Source organism: Rhinolophus sinicus, chromosome 17 (genome assembly GCF_057876585.1).
Source record: "Rhinolophus sinicus isolate RSI-liver-muscle chromosome 17, RSI-T2T, whole genome shotgun sequence".
Classification (NCBI taxonomy): domain Eukaryota; kingdom Metazoa; phylum Chordata; class Mammalia; order Chiroptera; family Rhinolophidae; genus Rhinolophus; species Rhinolophus sinicus.
Window position 1 is genome coordinate 159,796,708 of NC_142517.1, and position 17,523 is coordinate 159,814,230.

The window sequence follows — 17,523 nt, forward strand, 5'->3', positions numbered from 1 at the left end:
CTGTGCCCACCTGGCTCTGTCTCCGCACTTCTCCCTTCCCTCTTCCCCTGCTCACGTAATTTGCCCACCTTTAGATGATTTCAGTAGTGCACCTCTTAGTTTTGCCTGTCTGCTGTGCAAGGTGTCCTTTGTGGAGTTATAGCTGTTCAATTTGTTGTAAATTCCAGGGGAGATTTCAAGAGGCTCACCTTACACTGCCATTTTTATGATGTCATTCCAACAATTCAGATTTCTGATGCCTTTTTAAAATTGGAGTAACCAGCAGCAATTTGTTAGAACTGAGTAAAGGCTGTGTTCTACTGATACCAACTCACTAGCCTGCTTAATTCATGGCCTGGCCCCACCAGCATCTGAGTTAGATTCCCACCCATTGTGTGCAGAGGCATGATGCTGGCAGAGGGAACAGTTTAGGCTACAGACTCTGGAGCCAGATTGCTTCTCTTCTAGGCCCAGGTCTGAATCCAATTAGCTCAATGACCTTGGGCAAGTTAACCATATTTCTAATAATGGTACTTACCTCATATGTCTCTTGTGAGAATAAACCATAGGAAATTTTTAGAAGACTACCTAGCATGTAGTAAGAGCACAAAAGTATTAGCTGTTATTACTATATTCTACATGAGATAAACTCCAGGGCTGAAACTATCTGTCATTCGTTTCTGTGGGACTCATTGAATCTCCAATCTTTGGCCGTGGTAGGCATAAAAAAAGTCATTAATGAATGGATGAATGAAAATGTGCTCCCTGAATTTATACTTCTGCTGGGTCCAAAGTTAAATTTAATTATGTTGTCCTCAAGAAGTGCTTCCTATTTATCTTAAGTTTGACCTGAACATAATAATTAATTTTTGATAAAGTAAGAAGCTGGCTTTCTCAAAAAGCTAACAGTGCTAACAAAATAAGTGAAGGGAGATGCTGTTGACACGGTGTCATTTTTCTATAATGGATTTACCTTCCTAACTCAAAAATAAGCCCCAAGTTTGGGAAGGTGCTCAATTATGTGTTTTCTTTAGAAGCTCAGTTATTGGCAGGTAGCTGTCTGTGGTTTATATCTTAATTTAATGGTCAGTTTGCTAGGAACCAGCATGTAATGAACATAAGCAGAAATGATGTTAGAATGTATGTATGACTTGGGTTCTCTGACCACTCCCACCCCACATGAGATCCACACTTCAGGGCAGCGTTTTTGTGCCTGGTGCCTCAGACAAAGATGGACCATCTCCTAAAACAATTTGGACAGTTTGGTATGAGAAAAAATTTCCAGTATGTCCAACATATCTTATGCATAGCTGAAGTTATGACACCACCCCACCAAGACCTTTAATGGCATTACCTGTGTAAGCACATGAACTTTAGTGCTTACATTAATCTATCCATAAACACAGTTGCCATCAGCAGATGACAGCATGAGCTCTGCAAAGTTGACTGGCAAGGTTGGATTCACTTTCTCTCTGGAAAACTTGCACATTTACAGAGAATTTGGGTCCAGCAGCATTTAATTTCATTTGCATAAATATCATCTAAAATTGAATGATGTATTTAAGATTCTAAAACATTGCTCTTTAACTTTGTACTTTAAATGTCACATGGCTCTCTTCTTGTTTATTAAAAAAAATCGATTTTTAGTATGATAATGCATCTACTTTTTAAAAAGAAATCTCAATCTCTCTTTAGCTCTCTCCCTTTCCTCTTCCTTTCTTCTTTCCTTCCTTCCTTCCTTCCTTCCTTCCTTCTTTCCTTCCTTCCTTCCTTTCCTTCTCTCTCTCTCTCTCTTTCTCTCCTTATACGATTAATACATACATCTCTATAAAGTTCTGGTTTCTAATCTAAAGGACAATTTCAATTAATGAAAACTCTGGCAAATTCTTCTGACCATTTCACCATCCCTCAAAGCCTTCCTACATCACTCATTTTGTGAGTGTAGGAAATTCTAGAAATTCAGTACATCTCAGATAGCTACTATACTTGTATCCTCATCAAGACCTTTTCTATGTTCAGGCTCAGAATGACATTTTGAACAAGATACTTTTTTATATTGAGGCTATTTCAAAAGAAAAGAAACTTGAGAAAAGAAAACTTGCTCAAGTTGAAAACAATATTTGTGTAAAGATGAATTCTATATAAAAGTGTTTTATTATGAATATTTAAAGAAACCGAGTGTGCTCTTACAGGTTGATAGAAGATTAACTTTGTACATTTCCATAGACTTATTAACCTTATTTCATTTTCTCCTCTGGGTTAGAAGGAAAACATACAGTGTTTCAGTTCCAAGTGTATTTTGTGAATTAAATGGCAGCGCACCTACCTGCAGGCCGCAGATCTGCCAGCATATTTCCCATCAGCATCGCCCCCCCCCCCCGCCCCCAGCCCGTCACTTTAAATAAAGAAGGAACCTGAGCAAGTGTTCACCACAGAAACTGTGACAGTAGTAATGCCACACTCTCTGTATCTTAGTAACTTCTCAGACTTGTCTCCTTGATGAGTAGACAAAACAGGAGGAGGGTTGAGTTTTTCCTTTTCATCTGAATGGTGTAGGTCAGGTCGGGAAAACAGAGAGGAATAGAGAGTTCTGGTGAAACAGAGCTCTAGTGACTGCTGTGACTGGGAAATTAGATAATAAACAGTCCCTGATACCAGGATTCTAATGGCCTAAGATCAACACAGTCTGGAGACGCAGGCAGGAGTGGCCTTCCGTGCTCTGGCTTAGACCCTCCCTGGAGAGCTCTTTGTGTCAACAAGAACAGCCAGCGCTCCTGGCCAGCTCCCAGCACTCAGAGTGGGGCTATCGTTTTTGTTTGCTTTGCAAATATCTTAATGGGAAGTGGTTCAACACCACCTATGGGTTAATCTGAGAGGTTCTGCCTGGCAGCTGTTGGCTCTGAGAACCACATGGCCCCTCTCCTGCGGGCAGAGGGAGTCAGGCTGACTGTTAACTACCTAGCCAGGTTGAGGTATCTTTTTGGGTTTACTGGCTGGCAGGAAGCACATTGTTGTCTTTTATTTTTAGTTTGTTCCTCCTGGGAGGGCAAAGGTGTTATTCTCAGATCCAACTCTGCTTTTCCCTGTAAGGCAGGGCAGTTGTTTGCATTAATTTCACTAGCATGCAACCTACTTTTTTCACCTAAACTCATTCTCCCCAAATCTGAAATTTGCTATTAACGGTGGTGGTGTGTTGGTGGAGACAGTGATATTGTTGCAGAAAGAAGGATCTGGTACATTCATCTGCAGGGAAGGTAAAGCTACAGCCTCGTCTTCACCCAGGATCTAAAGAATTGAATAAATACTGAATTTCTTAATAATTCCTGCTCTACTGTTCCCTTAGTTTTCTCCTCTCTTTGGCTTTTGTCTTGACCCATGGGAATGCTTCCCTGGGTGACTTGGCCAAGACATGTCTTTCTGGATCTCTGTCAGCTGACACTGGCACAAAGGAGGTTTTTCTTTATGCTTTCCTCACTCGATTTCAGGCAGGGTTGGATGGTTTCCACAAAGCAGGTTAGGGAAGTTCCTAGAGTGATGACAGACTTATAGACAATTTCCAATTACCCCATTCGTAACACTGCAAAACATTCAGATGACGCTTTAGGTCCTGGGGAAAAGGTCCAGCTACCTTAAGGAACAGTTCAGCCTTCCTTCTAAGAACTTATCCTTTCCTGGGGGTTCCCACACCTATTTATAGGGTTGCCTGGTCTTTGAGAGCAGAGGTCTTGGAGTCCACTAGACCTCTACTACTAAGTAAGATCTTGATGAACTTACTTATTTTCTCAGAACCTTAGTTTCTTCATCTTTACATGGAAGGTAAAATGGCACATCTGCCTCACCAGGTCATGAAAGTTAAATGAGCTAACATATAAAGGGTATGGCATTCCATCTGACACATAAAAAGCACTTATGAATAATAGTAATAGGAGGAGTTATTATTATCTCCGAGGAATCCACCTTTCTTTATGTAATCCTTAGTATTATACATCCTTTTCTGAAGTACTCATTTTGAAATCTGTTACTCCCAACCATTTAAAATTAAGCCAGTGCCAAATTGAGGATAATTTGAGTATCAAAGCAGATAATGATAATAAAAGAGTATAATGTATTAAATAAAATAAGAATTCATGAACCACATTGGAAGGGAAGGGAAGGGAAGGGAAGGGAAGGGAAGGGAAGGGAAGGGAAGGGAAGGAAGGAAGGAAGGAAGGAAGGAAGGAAGGAAGGAAGGAAGGAAGGAAGGATGGATAGAAGAAGGAAAGAGAAAGAAAAGAGGAAGGGAGGGAAGGAAAGTGGGAGAAACAGGGTAAGCCTTTTTCGGTGCAACAGAATGTGAAATGATAAATATACAAGAAACGGTGAAAACAGAAAATTACCATTTGGCAACTACCAAAATAGTCATTGTTTCAGGCAAGGATCATCAGTGGATGCTAAAACTAGTAGGTGAAAGGCTAAGGAGTAACAAGCTATTTGCACAGTCTCAGATGCTCATTAATTACAAGAGGACAGTGGGGAAAGCTGGCAGATACCTAACCCAAGCGATGAAAGTTAGCATCACCAGCAATCAGAGAAATGGACAGCATGCGCTTCCGGATAGGATGCACTCAGAGGAACACAACTCTACTTCTGTGGATTTTTTCCCCCCAAATTGCATAACTTTAATTTAATCATGAGGAAACAACAAACAAACCAAACAGCAGATGAACCAGACAGAAGGATCTCTTCCAAAATGACTGACCTGTAGGATTCAAAATGAAACAGGAAGGAAGACTAAGGAACTGTACCAGGTGAAATGGGACTAAAGAAACATAACAACTGGATGCAATGTATGACCCACGATTTTCTTTTCCTATAGAAGATATCCCAGGCCCAATTGGCAAAACCTGAATACAGTCTGTAGATTGGATAATAGTATTGTATTAATATTAATTTTGCAATTTTGTTTATTGTACTGTACTCATATAAGAGAATGCCCTTGACTTTAAGAAACACACACTGGAGTATTCAGGGATAAAAGAATATGAGGTGCAACTGACAATCAAATTATTCAGAAAAAAGTTAAATGTCTGTGTGTGTATATGAATATCAATACACATATACCGAGAGAAAGAGAGAAAGGAGATGAAATAAATGTGTACATTGCTAATATTCAGAGAATCTGCTGAAGAATATACAGAATTCCCTATACTGTTTTTGCATCTTTTCTACAAATATGAAATTAAGTCAAAATAAAAAGTTAAAATTAAAAAATAAAGTTAGTGTTACTTCCTCTCTTCAGACAGGGCAATGCATCAGCCCCTTTCTGTTTAGCTCCAGTTCTGTCTCCAGCCACACCTAAGTATCTGTCCACATCAGCGTTGCAATGTCTGCTGTCTTTCCTGGAGCTTCTCCACTGTGACGTTGCCAACTAGTCTGTTGCCAACAGTTCTGTAATACATCATCTATAGATCACATTGTGTGTTGACCACCCAGTGTCAGTTCTCCTTCCATCACCATGTATTTGATCCCCTTTACCCTCATCTACCACCCCCCATCCCCCTTATGCTCTGGTAACCACTAAACTATTGTCTGTGTCTATGAGTTTTTGTTTCTCATTTGCTTGTCTTGTTCTTTTGTTGTTTTTGGTTTATATACCACATATCAGCAAAATCATATGGTTGTCTACTTTTTCTGTCTGACTCACTTCGCTTAGCATTATAATCTCAAGATCCACCCATGTTGTCAGAAATGGTCCTATTTCATCTTTTCTTAACACCAAACACTATTCCATTGTGTATATATACCACAACTTCTTTATGCATTCATCTATTGAAGGACATTTTGGTTGTTTCCATGTCTTGGTCACCGTAAATAGAACTGCAATGAACATTGGAACACAGTGTCTTTATGGATAAATGTTTTCAGAATTTTTGGGTAGATCCCCAGGAGAGGGATTACTGGGTCATATGGTAATTCTATTCGTAATTTTTTGAGGAACCTCCACACTGCCTTCCCTAGTGGCTGCACCAGTCTGCATTCCCACTAACAGTGTATGAGGGTTCCTTTTTCTCCACAGCCTCTCCAACACTTGTTACTATTGGTCTTGTTGATGATAGCCATTCTAACTAGGGTGAGGTGCTACCTCATTGTGGTTTTTATTTGCATCTCTCTGATGATTAGTGATGTGTAGCATTTTTTCACATGTCTGTTTGCCGTTTGTATGTCCTCTTTGGAGAAATGTCTCTTCAGGTCCTCTGACCATTTTTCAATTGGGTTGTTTGTTTTTTTGTTGTTGAGTTGTATGAGTTTCTTGTATATTTTGGATATTCGCCGCTTATAGGAGGCACTGTTTGCAAAAATCTCCCATTCCTCTTTATTTTGTCGATGATTTCTTTTGCTGTACAGAAGCTTTTAAGTTTGATATAGACCCATTCATTTATTTTAGCTTTTACTTCCCTTGCCTTTGGAGTCAAATTCATAAAATGCTCTTTGAACCCAAGGTCCATAAGTTTAGTACCTGTGTTTTCTTCTATGCAGTTTATTGTTAAACATAAGTGCTTAAGTCTTCCATCCATTTTGAATTAATTTTGTACACACAATCTTATTTAGGCTTTTTTACTTCATTTTTAAAAAGGTCCCTAAAGTGTGCTTCCCTACTCACACGCCCCCTTTCTCGTCTGTCTTTGGGACTCACTACTTAGTGCTGTGCTCATCACGCACTTCAGTTCAGGGCTTCTTGCTCCTCTTTCCCCAGAGTACCGCTTTCAGAATTCAAGAAGGAAAACTGGGTTAAATATTAACTTTTGGGTGTGCATTGGTGACAAGAGCATTATCCAAGGAACACAGATGTTAGACCCATCTCCTTCCCTCTGACTCACTTGGACAAATCACATCACCCCCCTGAGCCTCAGTTTCCCCAATAACAATGTGAAAAAGATGTAGTAAGTGATCCCTGAAGTTTCCTTTGCCTCCACCAGTCTATGCCCTTGCCTAATTCAGTCTTTAAAGCACTGCAACTGTAAATCAAAAGTAACTCAACCCACAAGTTACCTTGTGACCCCACCCAAAGAAGAGATGGGTTACAGAAAGGAATACTCCAGGTACCTGTCATCACTCTCCCTTCACTCAAGCCTGAAATTTCCAAGTGCAGGGATTTATGTTTTTAGAAGTGCAAAATTATAAACAGTAAGTATAACACCTTGCTAAGTATGTATTTTATTTCAAAATTCTGACCATGTGTATATCTCTTAATTTAATCCTTTTAAAATCCTATTATCTTACGTTTTTATTTTGTTCCACCTGAAAGCACAAATGTACCTATTTCCCTCCAATTGGCAAGAGTTTTTATTTATATTTTGCTGACGAAGAAGCTGAAGTGCTGATTTATCCACGTCAGGGTTGCCAGATTTAGCAAATGAAAATGCAGGATACCCAATTGAATTTGGATTTTTCTGTAAACAACAAGTTTAATATAAGTATGTCCCAAGAAGTATTTGGAAAAAACTTATACTAAAAAATTATGCATTGTTTACCTGGAATTCAGATTTAACTGTGTGTTCTGTAGTTTACCTGGCAACGTTAGTCCAAGTTCTTTGGAACTCATATATCATGAGTATGTATGTGCCTATCATGAATATGTATCATAAAGTGTGTTGCTAAACATTTACCAAGTGTTTACAACAGTCCTCTGACCTCTACGTGCCAGAATATATAGTGTTTCTTACCCTTTAGGAACCTTTGTTTAAAAACATATTCAAAGACATCAATTCCTATTTATTTATCGTGGTCTTTACTCAGATGTCACCTTCTGTAGCCACTTGCTCTAAAATTATAGACTCTGCCTCCAACACTTCCTGTGTCCCTTCCTTGCGTTGATTTTCTTTTTTGGCACCTCTTTCTATTAGATATACTTTCACATTTACTTCTTTCTTTCCTTTATTATCTGCCTCATCTAGAATGTAGGTTCTTAGGAGCATAGGGATCTTAGATCTCTTTGTTAACTGCTGTATCCCCAGTAAGAGTAGGAGACAAATTGAAGGTGCTCAATAAATATCTATAGAATGAATGAATGATGTCTGTGAGGCTGGTGAGGACCTTATGTTGTACATGTAATATACATTGTTCTTATAATCGTGTAGAATCTCAAAAGGCTTGCCACCAAATTAGAGCCTTGAGGGTGGTACAAGTGTTTATAATCTTAATATTAGTCCATAGACACAAGGTAAGTAGAAAGACCGCAGGTCAGAGGTCAAGAGGTATCTGCAGATACAGTCAGGCTTAATTTAATCTGCTCTTGGCATGTTTTCTAGAACTGAATGTTAGTAGCCCCAGGTGTCACTCCTTAAGATCCCAAAGACAGTTGGGTGGCTATCTGGAAGGGCCCAGTAACAAAATGGCGCTGGATGTGGGCACAGGCTCTGTGTCAACCAGATCTGCATTGGTGTCTTGGTGTGACCTGGATAGGTGACTTAAACATCCCAAGCTTTGGCTGTGAAATGGGGACTGTGGTAAGACATGTGCTGTTCAAACTGACGTGAGGATGTACTAAGATAATCCCGCCAAGTCCTCAGCATAGTAAAGCATTGCTCAGCTGTTCTGGCTGTGCTGTGGCCCTCAGCCTGAGGCCATGCGTTGCTTCCGGTGACAGTGATCTCCCTCACTACTGCATCTTAATTCCATCCCCGAGCGTGAGGCCTGGTTTTCTCCCAGCTCCCTTGGCTACCGACGAAGAACTGGAGGAGGCTTTGTGGGTGGCTCTCAGTGTGGAGTGTCCTTTTTTCCTATAAGGCGGCCATTTTCAGCAGAAGGAAGAAGCGTCTTCTGCTCCTACCTTAGACTTACACAGCGACCCCTACCTGTAAAAAAGGAGGGGAGAAAAAAAAGAACTGAGAATGCAAGAACTGGCAAATGAAGGCTGTGTGGGCTCAGAGTGGGGGAAAAGCAATGAGGCAAACAAATATCACATTTAAAGGGCTCAGTGGGATTTGAGAAATTAGCATAAGTACATAAATCTAACTAGTGCTAACTTAGAGCAATGGCATTATGAAACATTTATCAGCCTTTTTGAGCCCTTTTGATGAATTTGTCCTTGAGCAATGTTCTAAAACTTTAAATAATTGTGTGTCCAAGAGCCAAAACAAATCCGTATGTTTAAGTATAAGATATTTAAATTGCATATTCCACCATTCAGCAATGATACTGATTGGGGATGAGATACAGGGTATGCATTCAAAATCCTAATAAAAGTTACCAAGTAGCCAAAGGTAATGAGAAAAAAATAACACAAAAGATATGATCATCCCTTCTTGTTTCCCCTTTTTTCCTGCAATATTGGTGATCTTATTTTGCACTATTATTGTTTGTTTTTACTTCTCCTATACTCTTTGTATTTTCTTCATAGCATATATTAAAGCACAGGAATAATGTTTTCCATCTTTAGAGATCAAGAAATGTCAATTAAAATAATAATGAGGTACTACCTTTTTTTCTTTTTTTTTTTTTTTTTTTGGCCAAAGAGGTAAGCAACATTAAAAAGACTGATGCCAGAGGGTAACGGGGGCGGGGGGTGGGGGGTGGGAGATGAGGGTAAGGGGGATCGAATATATGGTGATGGAAGGAGAACTGACTCTGGGTGATGAACACACAATGGGACTTATAGATGATGTAATACAGAATTGTACACCTGAAATCTATGTAATTTTACTAACAATTGTCACCCCAATAAATTTAATAAAAAATAAAAAAATAAAAGACTGATAATACCTACTGTTGGTAATATGAAGGGAAATGGATCCTTTCATACTTTTGTAGATGTGAATGTTAATTTATGTTGCCTTTTAAAGGAGAATCTGATGATGTAACTCAAAAGCCTTAAAATAAGCAAAAAATGTGTTCACACTTTGACCCAATAGCCTTACATTAAGATTTATCCTAGAGAAGTAATTGGACAAGTACTTATAACTATATGCACAGAGTCTTTTGTGATTCATTATTTATAATGTGATAAAACTGGAAACAACTTAAATATCCAAAAGTAAGAGATTAGCTATAATAATCACTTACAATAATCACCCAATGGAACACTCTACAGCCATAAATATGCTATATATACATCCTTGCAGATGTGTATATTACACACAAATATATGGAAAGATGCTTGTAACTACAAAAGGTAGGTTAAAATAGTAAGTATACTATGAGCCATTATTTTTAATGTATATTATATGCATAGAGAGTAGCATCTGAAAAAATATGCACCAAGATAGTAACAGCAATTATATCTGGGTGTGGAGATCCCTCATCTTTATTTTCTTCTCCTTGAATATCTATAACTTATACAGTATAACAGTGATTATATATTATTTTTTAATCCGAAAAAAAGTGTATTTTAATAAGAAAAAGGAACAAAGGGGAAACATTTTACCACCAGTTCTTTCAATCACTTACTTTGAAGAGGTCAGTTAATGCTACACTTTTGTTGATTAGTGATCATTGACTATTCAGACCAGTTGGGAATTTAGAATATTTTCACCAACTATAAAATTAAAAAGAAAAGACAAAACTGATGAGCACAGCAATAGAAACAGCTCTGATATCTGAAGAGCCAAGTGGCTTATGGTACTTGCTCTTCCTTGCCACCCCTCTCCCTTGATCTAAATCTGTTACAGCTCACCTTCAGTAGGTGATTTGTAGACGCTTTATCATTGGTCAGGATGTGGCACCAGACAAGTCAGTTACAGAACCAGCTTCTCAGGATGGTTATGCTCAATAGATTGTGTGAATACACCGGGAGCCTCAACTCTGCCCAGAGTGGAGAGGTAGCTGGGGCAGGGTTGGGCAGGGAGGACTCCAAAGAAACTGATACCTGAGTTAAAGGATAAAGATACATGGCCAGGTGGACAGGACTTTCCAAGCAAAAGCATGGAAGGATGAAGACAACCCTGGGGAGATTGAATGGGTGCTTGGCAAATGCTTATTTGTGGTGGTGGTGGCGGTGGTGGTGGTGGTGGTAAATCGAACACAAAAACAGGATACTAGAAGTCATAGCTTTCCAGTCTTTTTAATAAAAGATGCATTAACTTATGCATTTTGGGTGCCTTTAAACTTAACAAGGTAATTCGTGTTCTGCTTAAAACATTTTGTTACCTTACAATCCTCTGGGCCTCCAACACTACTTAAATAAATATAAGCAATAAGAATATGCAATGACACATAGCTGACGCACATCAGAGAAGAGCAGATGCATAGTGACAATGAGGGGAGATTCAGATCTGAGTATTGTTGCACATTTATACCTTCAGCCCTTAAAATGTTCCCATTCCATATAAGAACTCAATAAGAATGCTTGAGTTGCCTATTGGGGTTCAGCCTGTGACCAGTTCACATGGAAACCCTGTTAGCACTCCGGTCAGCAAAGGATCTTTTATGAGGGCAGCGTCCTCGTCTCTGATGTCATTCCTTAAATGTCTTAATTTACCTTCAGACCTTGAACTTATTGAAACCTTTTCTGAAGATGTTTATGTTTTCTATTATCTTTCATTGTAATAACTTCCATAAGGAAATTCATATGATTTATTTGTCTATAACCTACCCCCCTTCATGATTCATGGGGCTCCTACTATGTGAAAATATTTTGGTCTGAGCATATCTTTTGCAGGATAGATTGACCACTGCTGCTTGGGAACAAGAAATTGACCTCTTACTACAAGCTCCATGTACAAAAGATTTTTTTCAGAGTTGTCAAAGAAGCAGGAACAAATTGCTTGGTTATGCAGATGAGCCTTTCTCCCAGGGCTATCAAGTAAGACGTGATATACAATGAGAGCTACTCCCAAATCTAGAGACAGTGGGAAGCTAACAAAAATCAACCCACAGTGAATTAACTGCAACCTATCCTGGTTTGAAATTAGAATATGCTTTCAAGTGTGAACAACTAATAGGTTTCTCAGTATGTCTAGCAGCCATTCTAAATCATAATTGATCAAAGATAAGACATAATCTTGCAGATTTTATCAAAGTTAATAAAAACTGCACAAAGAAATTCAAATGAAGTTTAGAAAATGGCGAATCAGTGTATAACCAGTGTGTCTCTACTTCTGTCAAAGAAGAAAGTTACTGATCCTAACCCTAAAGTAAAAAAGGCCAGTTACAGGACCAGTTTGATTGATCGGATTCTTAAATAGCGCCCTGCTTCCTTCGCTCTAATTCTGACGTGTAATTCGGTCTCCAGAGTATGTCAACCAACTAGTGAGACAGTCCAGATTATACTACTCACTGTAAAATCATACACTGGCATTCTACTTGTCAAATAGGACTTTTCTGAGTTTAGTTAGTGCATCTTAGCTCCCAAGAAAAATCATCACCCCTCAACGAACTAGCAAACTGAATTTTGGAGCTTGCAAAACTGAGACCTAGTCCCTAGATGTGGTGACTTCACCTAGTGCCGCCAGCCCAGCGTGACAAAGCCAGCTGGCCTGATGGATCTTTGCTGCAAAAGAAGAAAGATACTGGGGCATTCTCAGCAGCCATGTACTCAGAAGCCAGCCTTCATTCTGCCTCTCATCCAGTCATACTGGGATCAGGGTTTCAGAAGAAGGAATTAGACATGAGTTTCATTTGGGAGCCTTTTCAGGGCAGATGCCCAGCAGAAGGGGGCTGAGAGTTTCTGTCTCCCCTAGAACCCACAGTTCAATGATCTGGCTGTACCAGAGCAGCCAAGCGGCCAGACCCTGGAGGCAGTCTACTTGAGACTTTAGAAAGGCTAGAGGAGCCCTAGAAATCCATAGTGAATCATATACAGACAAACAACTACCTCCTATTTACCACCCTTTGATAACCAGATTTTCTGCTTCTGCCATTTAGCATGTGATTTCTAATGGAGGTTGAGCACAGTGTTGTCTAAAAAATTTTTCCTACAGGTTCAAAATAATATCACACTTTAAAAATAAATAATTCCTTAATACCATCTAATACCAACCCATAATCAAATATTCCCAGTTGTTCTAAGATGTCCTTTCCACCTAATTGTCCATGCCAGGATCTAGTGTATTGCATTACATCAAGTTCTTATGTCCCTAGATCTCTTTTACTATACAATACTCCCTTTTCTCCTCACACTGACTTTTTAAGAGATTGAGCCAATTATCCCATAAAATAGCTCTCCTTCTGTATTTGTCTGCTTGATTCTTTGTGGTCTCAGCTTGTCCTTCTATACCCTGTGTTTTGGGTAAAGTGTAAATTAGATTTAAAGCTTTGATTAGATTCAAGTTCAATGTTTTTGACCCAAAGAAAAACAGAAATATCCTGGGTGATGTCAACTACTGTATATTGCCTGACATCACAAGACAGTGTTGTCTGGGCATTAGTGATGCTAAGGTTGGCACTGGATTAAGATGGAGACCTAATTTCTCCAGTGTGCCCTTACCTATTCCCCTTGAAATGTGGTGGTCTTTCACCATATGAATGTCCTGTTCCCCATCAACCATGTGTTCAAAGGTTTTATCAGCAATTGATAATCCGTGCCTGAATCAATAATTTTCCCTCTGGAGTCTCCTTTTCTATGCTTGCAGGTCTTAGGCTGCACTATTTGCTAGTTATGACATGAAGCAAGTCATCAGCTTCTGGGTCCTTAATTCCCTCACCTGTAAAATGGGTATAAAAATACACTAGTCCACATGGTTGTTGGGAGTATTGCAGGAAATAACTATGTACCCATGCTTTGCCCGGTGATGGTGACATGTATGCATGCGGTGAGCATTGGATATTTGTGATCATTGTACTATCTGTGTTTGGGTGATGACAGCTTGCAGAATATTAATCCACTTATTGGCAGCCTCAAGTCCCTAAGACAAATGACAACATATCTGATGAAATTGCTGCAGAGTTGAGGCATTTAGACTTTTGAGGAATATTGACTTATACCATTTTTTTTAAAGGCAAATTGGAATTTGTTTCAAATTAGCACTGCTCAGATCAGCGTTTCCTAAATGGTGTTATAAGAACCAAAAGACTCCCGACACGCTCCATGGGAGAAGGGTTCCATTGTTAAAATAGCATCTGGGAAATGCTGCCCATTTTTTTCCTCTTCTGGGGTTTCACTGTACATATTATTAAGTTGAAAGTTCTGAAAAGCCTCTCAGGAAAGAAACCTGCTTAACTTCGCTTAATCAACTGTTTTCTCATCTATTTGCCCGTGGACACTACCCACCACTCCTCCACCTTTTCAACACATAGAAATGTTACACTGAGCTGCTTAGATTCTTCCAAAGGCTTGAATGAGGAGGGAGTCAGACCGATGAGCTGCCCCACCACAGAGAGTTGAAAGGAGCCTGCCATTGGCCTTGGGATCCTAAAAAGCCAAGCATGCTAGAAGAATTCCTAAGAGGTAAATTTCTTAGTTGGGTCAGGAAAGACAGAAATTGGAGACTCCGTGGTAATTCAGCAGGCAAACTCTCTTCCTTAGGTTTTTCTCCAAAGCTTACCAGGACTTCTAGAGGATCACAGAGTCCCCCGTCCTATATGAGTCCCGCAGCCTGCTGGTACATACCTAGGCTAACAGGAATGAGTCCCAGGGGCTGATGCACAGAGACAAAAGGGCACAGAGGATATAATGGTTCAGAGGAAGGGCACAGGATTTGGAGTCAGAAACACAGGGGTCAGTGTCTTAGCTCTACCTGGTATTCTCCCTGACCCCTGGGCAGATACCTTCCCCTCTCTGGCCTTCATCTATATAATAGAGACAATTAAAGCACGGAGCTCAAATGTTCGTAAAACTCACATCAGATATATAAAAGCATTTTTAAAAATATGAAGTGCTATATAAATGCTGATTAATTTTAATGTTAAGGGAATTCTAACTGATTATCATGGCCCATATTTTGGGGGTGCACTAGTCATTCTTGTATTCATTCAACTTGTCTAATGTTTATTGAGCCACTTACAATGTAGCAGACATTGGCTTAGGTGCTAATAGAGAATATAGAATAAAGCAGATCTAGTCCCTGCCTTCATAGAGCTTACATTTCATAGTGGGAGACATAGGATAAATATGCACACAAATAAGTATATCATTATAGTCCCCTCACCCAGGTGCTGATGTGACATTATAAAAATGGGTATATTGCTATAATCAATAAATAGATGCATTTTGAAAGTAATATCTATGAACTAGTCACAGAAAATTCAGTAAGCATTAAACTAAGCATTTCTAAGTTTAAATAAAGAAAAAGATTATCAATGTAGAACTAAAAGAAACCCAAGGAATAATTTATGTCAATCCCATCACTTAACAGATGAGGAAAACTAGAACCCAGAATACTGTAGAAATTAGTTATATGTTTTGTTTGTTTTTTTGTTGTGTGTGTGTGAAAGAGAGAGAGAGAAATATGAGAGAGTCTGAGGCCAGAGTTAGATCCCAGATTTCCCTTCCCCTAATCAGCTTTCCATTCTGCTGAGTTCCATATGAAAGGGATTATAAAAGCTGGTTCCTATTTTAACAGTGTGTTATAGTTATCACACTTTGATACAATGTGTTCCAATTACAGGAAATTGAGGGTGCAGCACAGTTGATTTTTCCAAATTTTGCTCCATGAAACATTAATATTTTAATAGGTGTTAGTAGATTATCACTTTTTTAAGTGTCTTCGTCAAATTCCTTTAGGAAACCTTGCATCCTCCCCGCACCCTACTTTAAAACTCCATACATGCATATTATGATTATAAAATCTCATTCCTATAGTAAGGAAAACCTCTTAAACTGTATACAACGCAGCAGATTTATTTGACAACAGATTCTATTTTGAATTATTTAACAAACAATGTGATTAATGTGCTGGGTGGGAAGTGCGGCCTTAGCAACAGCTTGGTTGGCTTCTCGGTCAAGTTTGTGAGAGCCCAATAGTAAACCAACTTAGATCACACAACTTCAAAAAGGACAGCTTCTTGGGTCTTAGGATCTCAGGCTGACTGTGGATGTTGAAGCAATGCCTAGTAGGATGTATTTCCATAAGATGACCATGTCTTTTTAACCAAGAACCGGAATGGGAAACAATGGGAGCTTAATTAGCGTGTGTCTGATACATCTTTGGAGGAAAACAACCCTCTTTAAGATTTTTAATTATCATTTTCAATCCTTTTAAAAATTATTATTTTTATTTTTAGGTATTCACAAGCCCAGAGTTCTCCAAAAGTGTGCGATGTCTTCGCGGGCTATCCAAACAAGGTAGCTGGATATCTTATTTTGAAGTAACTGTGTATCCTTGTTGCAGACTCGTCCAAGTCCATGGGCGTGAAGTCTGTCTGTGGTTGCTTGGTCCAGCCATCCAAACATGAAACCGTTAGTGATATTTTGAAGCCTTTGAGACAAAAGCCCAGCTTGCTAAAGAACTTGGTTCAGCAGAGAGACAGGGAGGTAGAACGAAGAGAGAATCAAAAGGCTGGAAATTTGCTGCTGAGAATAAATGCTAGCTGCTCCCTGAGGTGATTTGTCTGTGCACTCCACTCTCTACAGATGTTAGAGCCTCTTTTTGAGCAAGGACCCGAGGTTCTTTGGTAGCACTTTGATATCCTGCTCAAATTCAATATGTGAAATGGAGGCGTCTCTCTGTGACTTGGAGCCCACAGCAGGCTTTGAAGTCTGATCCAATTTTTGCTGCCTACTATTTGATGTTGAAAGGATGAAATGAAGAAAATGTACAGTTTTTGCCAGTAACTCTGCTGAGCATATGTAAGATTAAAAAAACAAAATCCTTTGGATGATGTACTTAGAAATGTTAAGTAGATTAATACCTTCCTATAGGTTTTCTTTTTTCTTTCTTAGGGATAAAAATTAAGAAGAAAATCAGTACATCGCTGTTTTTATATTCTAGACTGTAATTAATGTAAGAGTGGGCTAGCTAGGTTGACCTGTTCAGAGGAAGAAATAAAAAAATGACGTGAAAGGTGTCAAGACTTTGCTACTAATTGCTCCCAACTCAATTTTAATGCAAGACAGGGGCAACTTACAACAAGACCCCAATATACTTAGCTTCTTCCCCATGCGATTGGGGTCAGGGGTCTCTTAGTTAAATGGAAGCCATGTCCTTAAGGCTGCTTTATCAGTGGATACAAATAATGTTTCTCTTCCTGGGGGTCTTTCTGAAGCACTCAGTTCCTGGGACGGATCTGCTGTCTTCTCGGACATGCCAGGCTGCTCCAGGTCGTCCAGGACTGAGTCCCTCAAGAGCAGCCCCTGGAAAACCTGGTAAGAAGAACATTTTGAATTGCATGCTGCTTCTACTATTTACATGCTTGTGTACTTTTTAATGAGGTATTTGGGCAGGGCTGTCTAGAAGGCAGGACTCAGATAGTAACGTGACCTAGTGTTAGCACAAAGTTCAGGCTTGGAAAGCTATAAAGGCTGGACTATTAAAGGCAGCAGTTTACCACCGACCCATGTCACTTATGTTTACTTTTCTGAGGGAAGAAAATGAATATCAGAGGCCATATTTTTCCCCTTTACTTGTAAGAGCCTCAAATTAGGAAACTGCTTAAAACTACATCTTGTTAAAGGAAAGACCAGCTTTCAGT

At 39.3% G+C, this 17,523-nt stretch overlaps 1 protein-coding gene across 1 annotated transcript in view; it reads left to right on the forward strand.

Moving 5' to 3' along the window:
• Window positions 1–17,523, forward strand: part of MYO3B (myosin IIIB) — a 387,431-nt gene that overhangs the window by 281,873 nt on the left and 88,035 nt on the right. Inside the window, exons 30-31 of the mRNA XM_088794000.1 lie at window positions 16,117–16,177; window positions 17,098–17,197. Of these exons, the coding sequence (XP_088650126.1) occupies window positions 16,117–16,177; window positions 17,098–17,197 (161 nt within the window). The remainder of the gene's footprint in view (window positions 1–16,116; window positions 16,178–17,097; window positions 17,198–17,523) is intronic.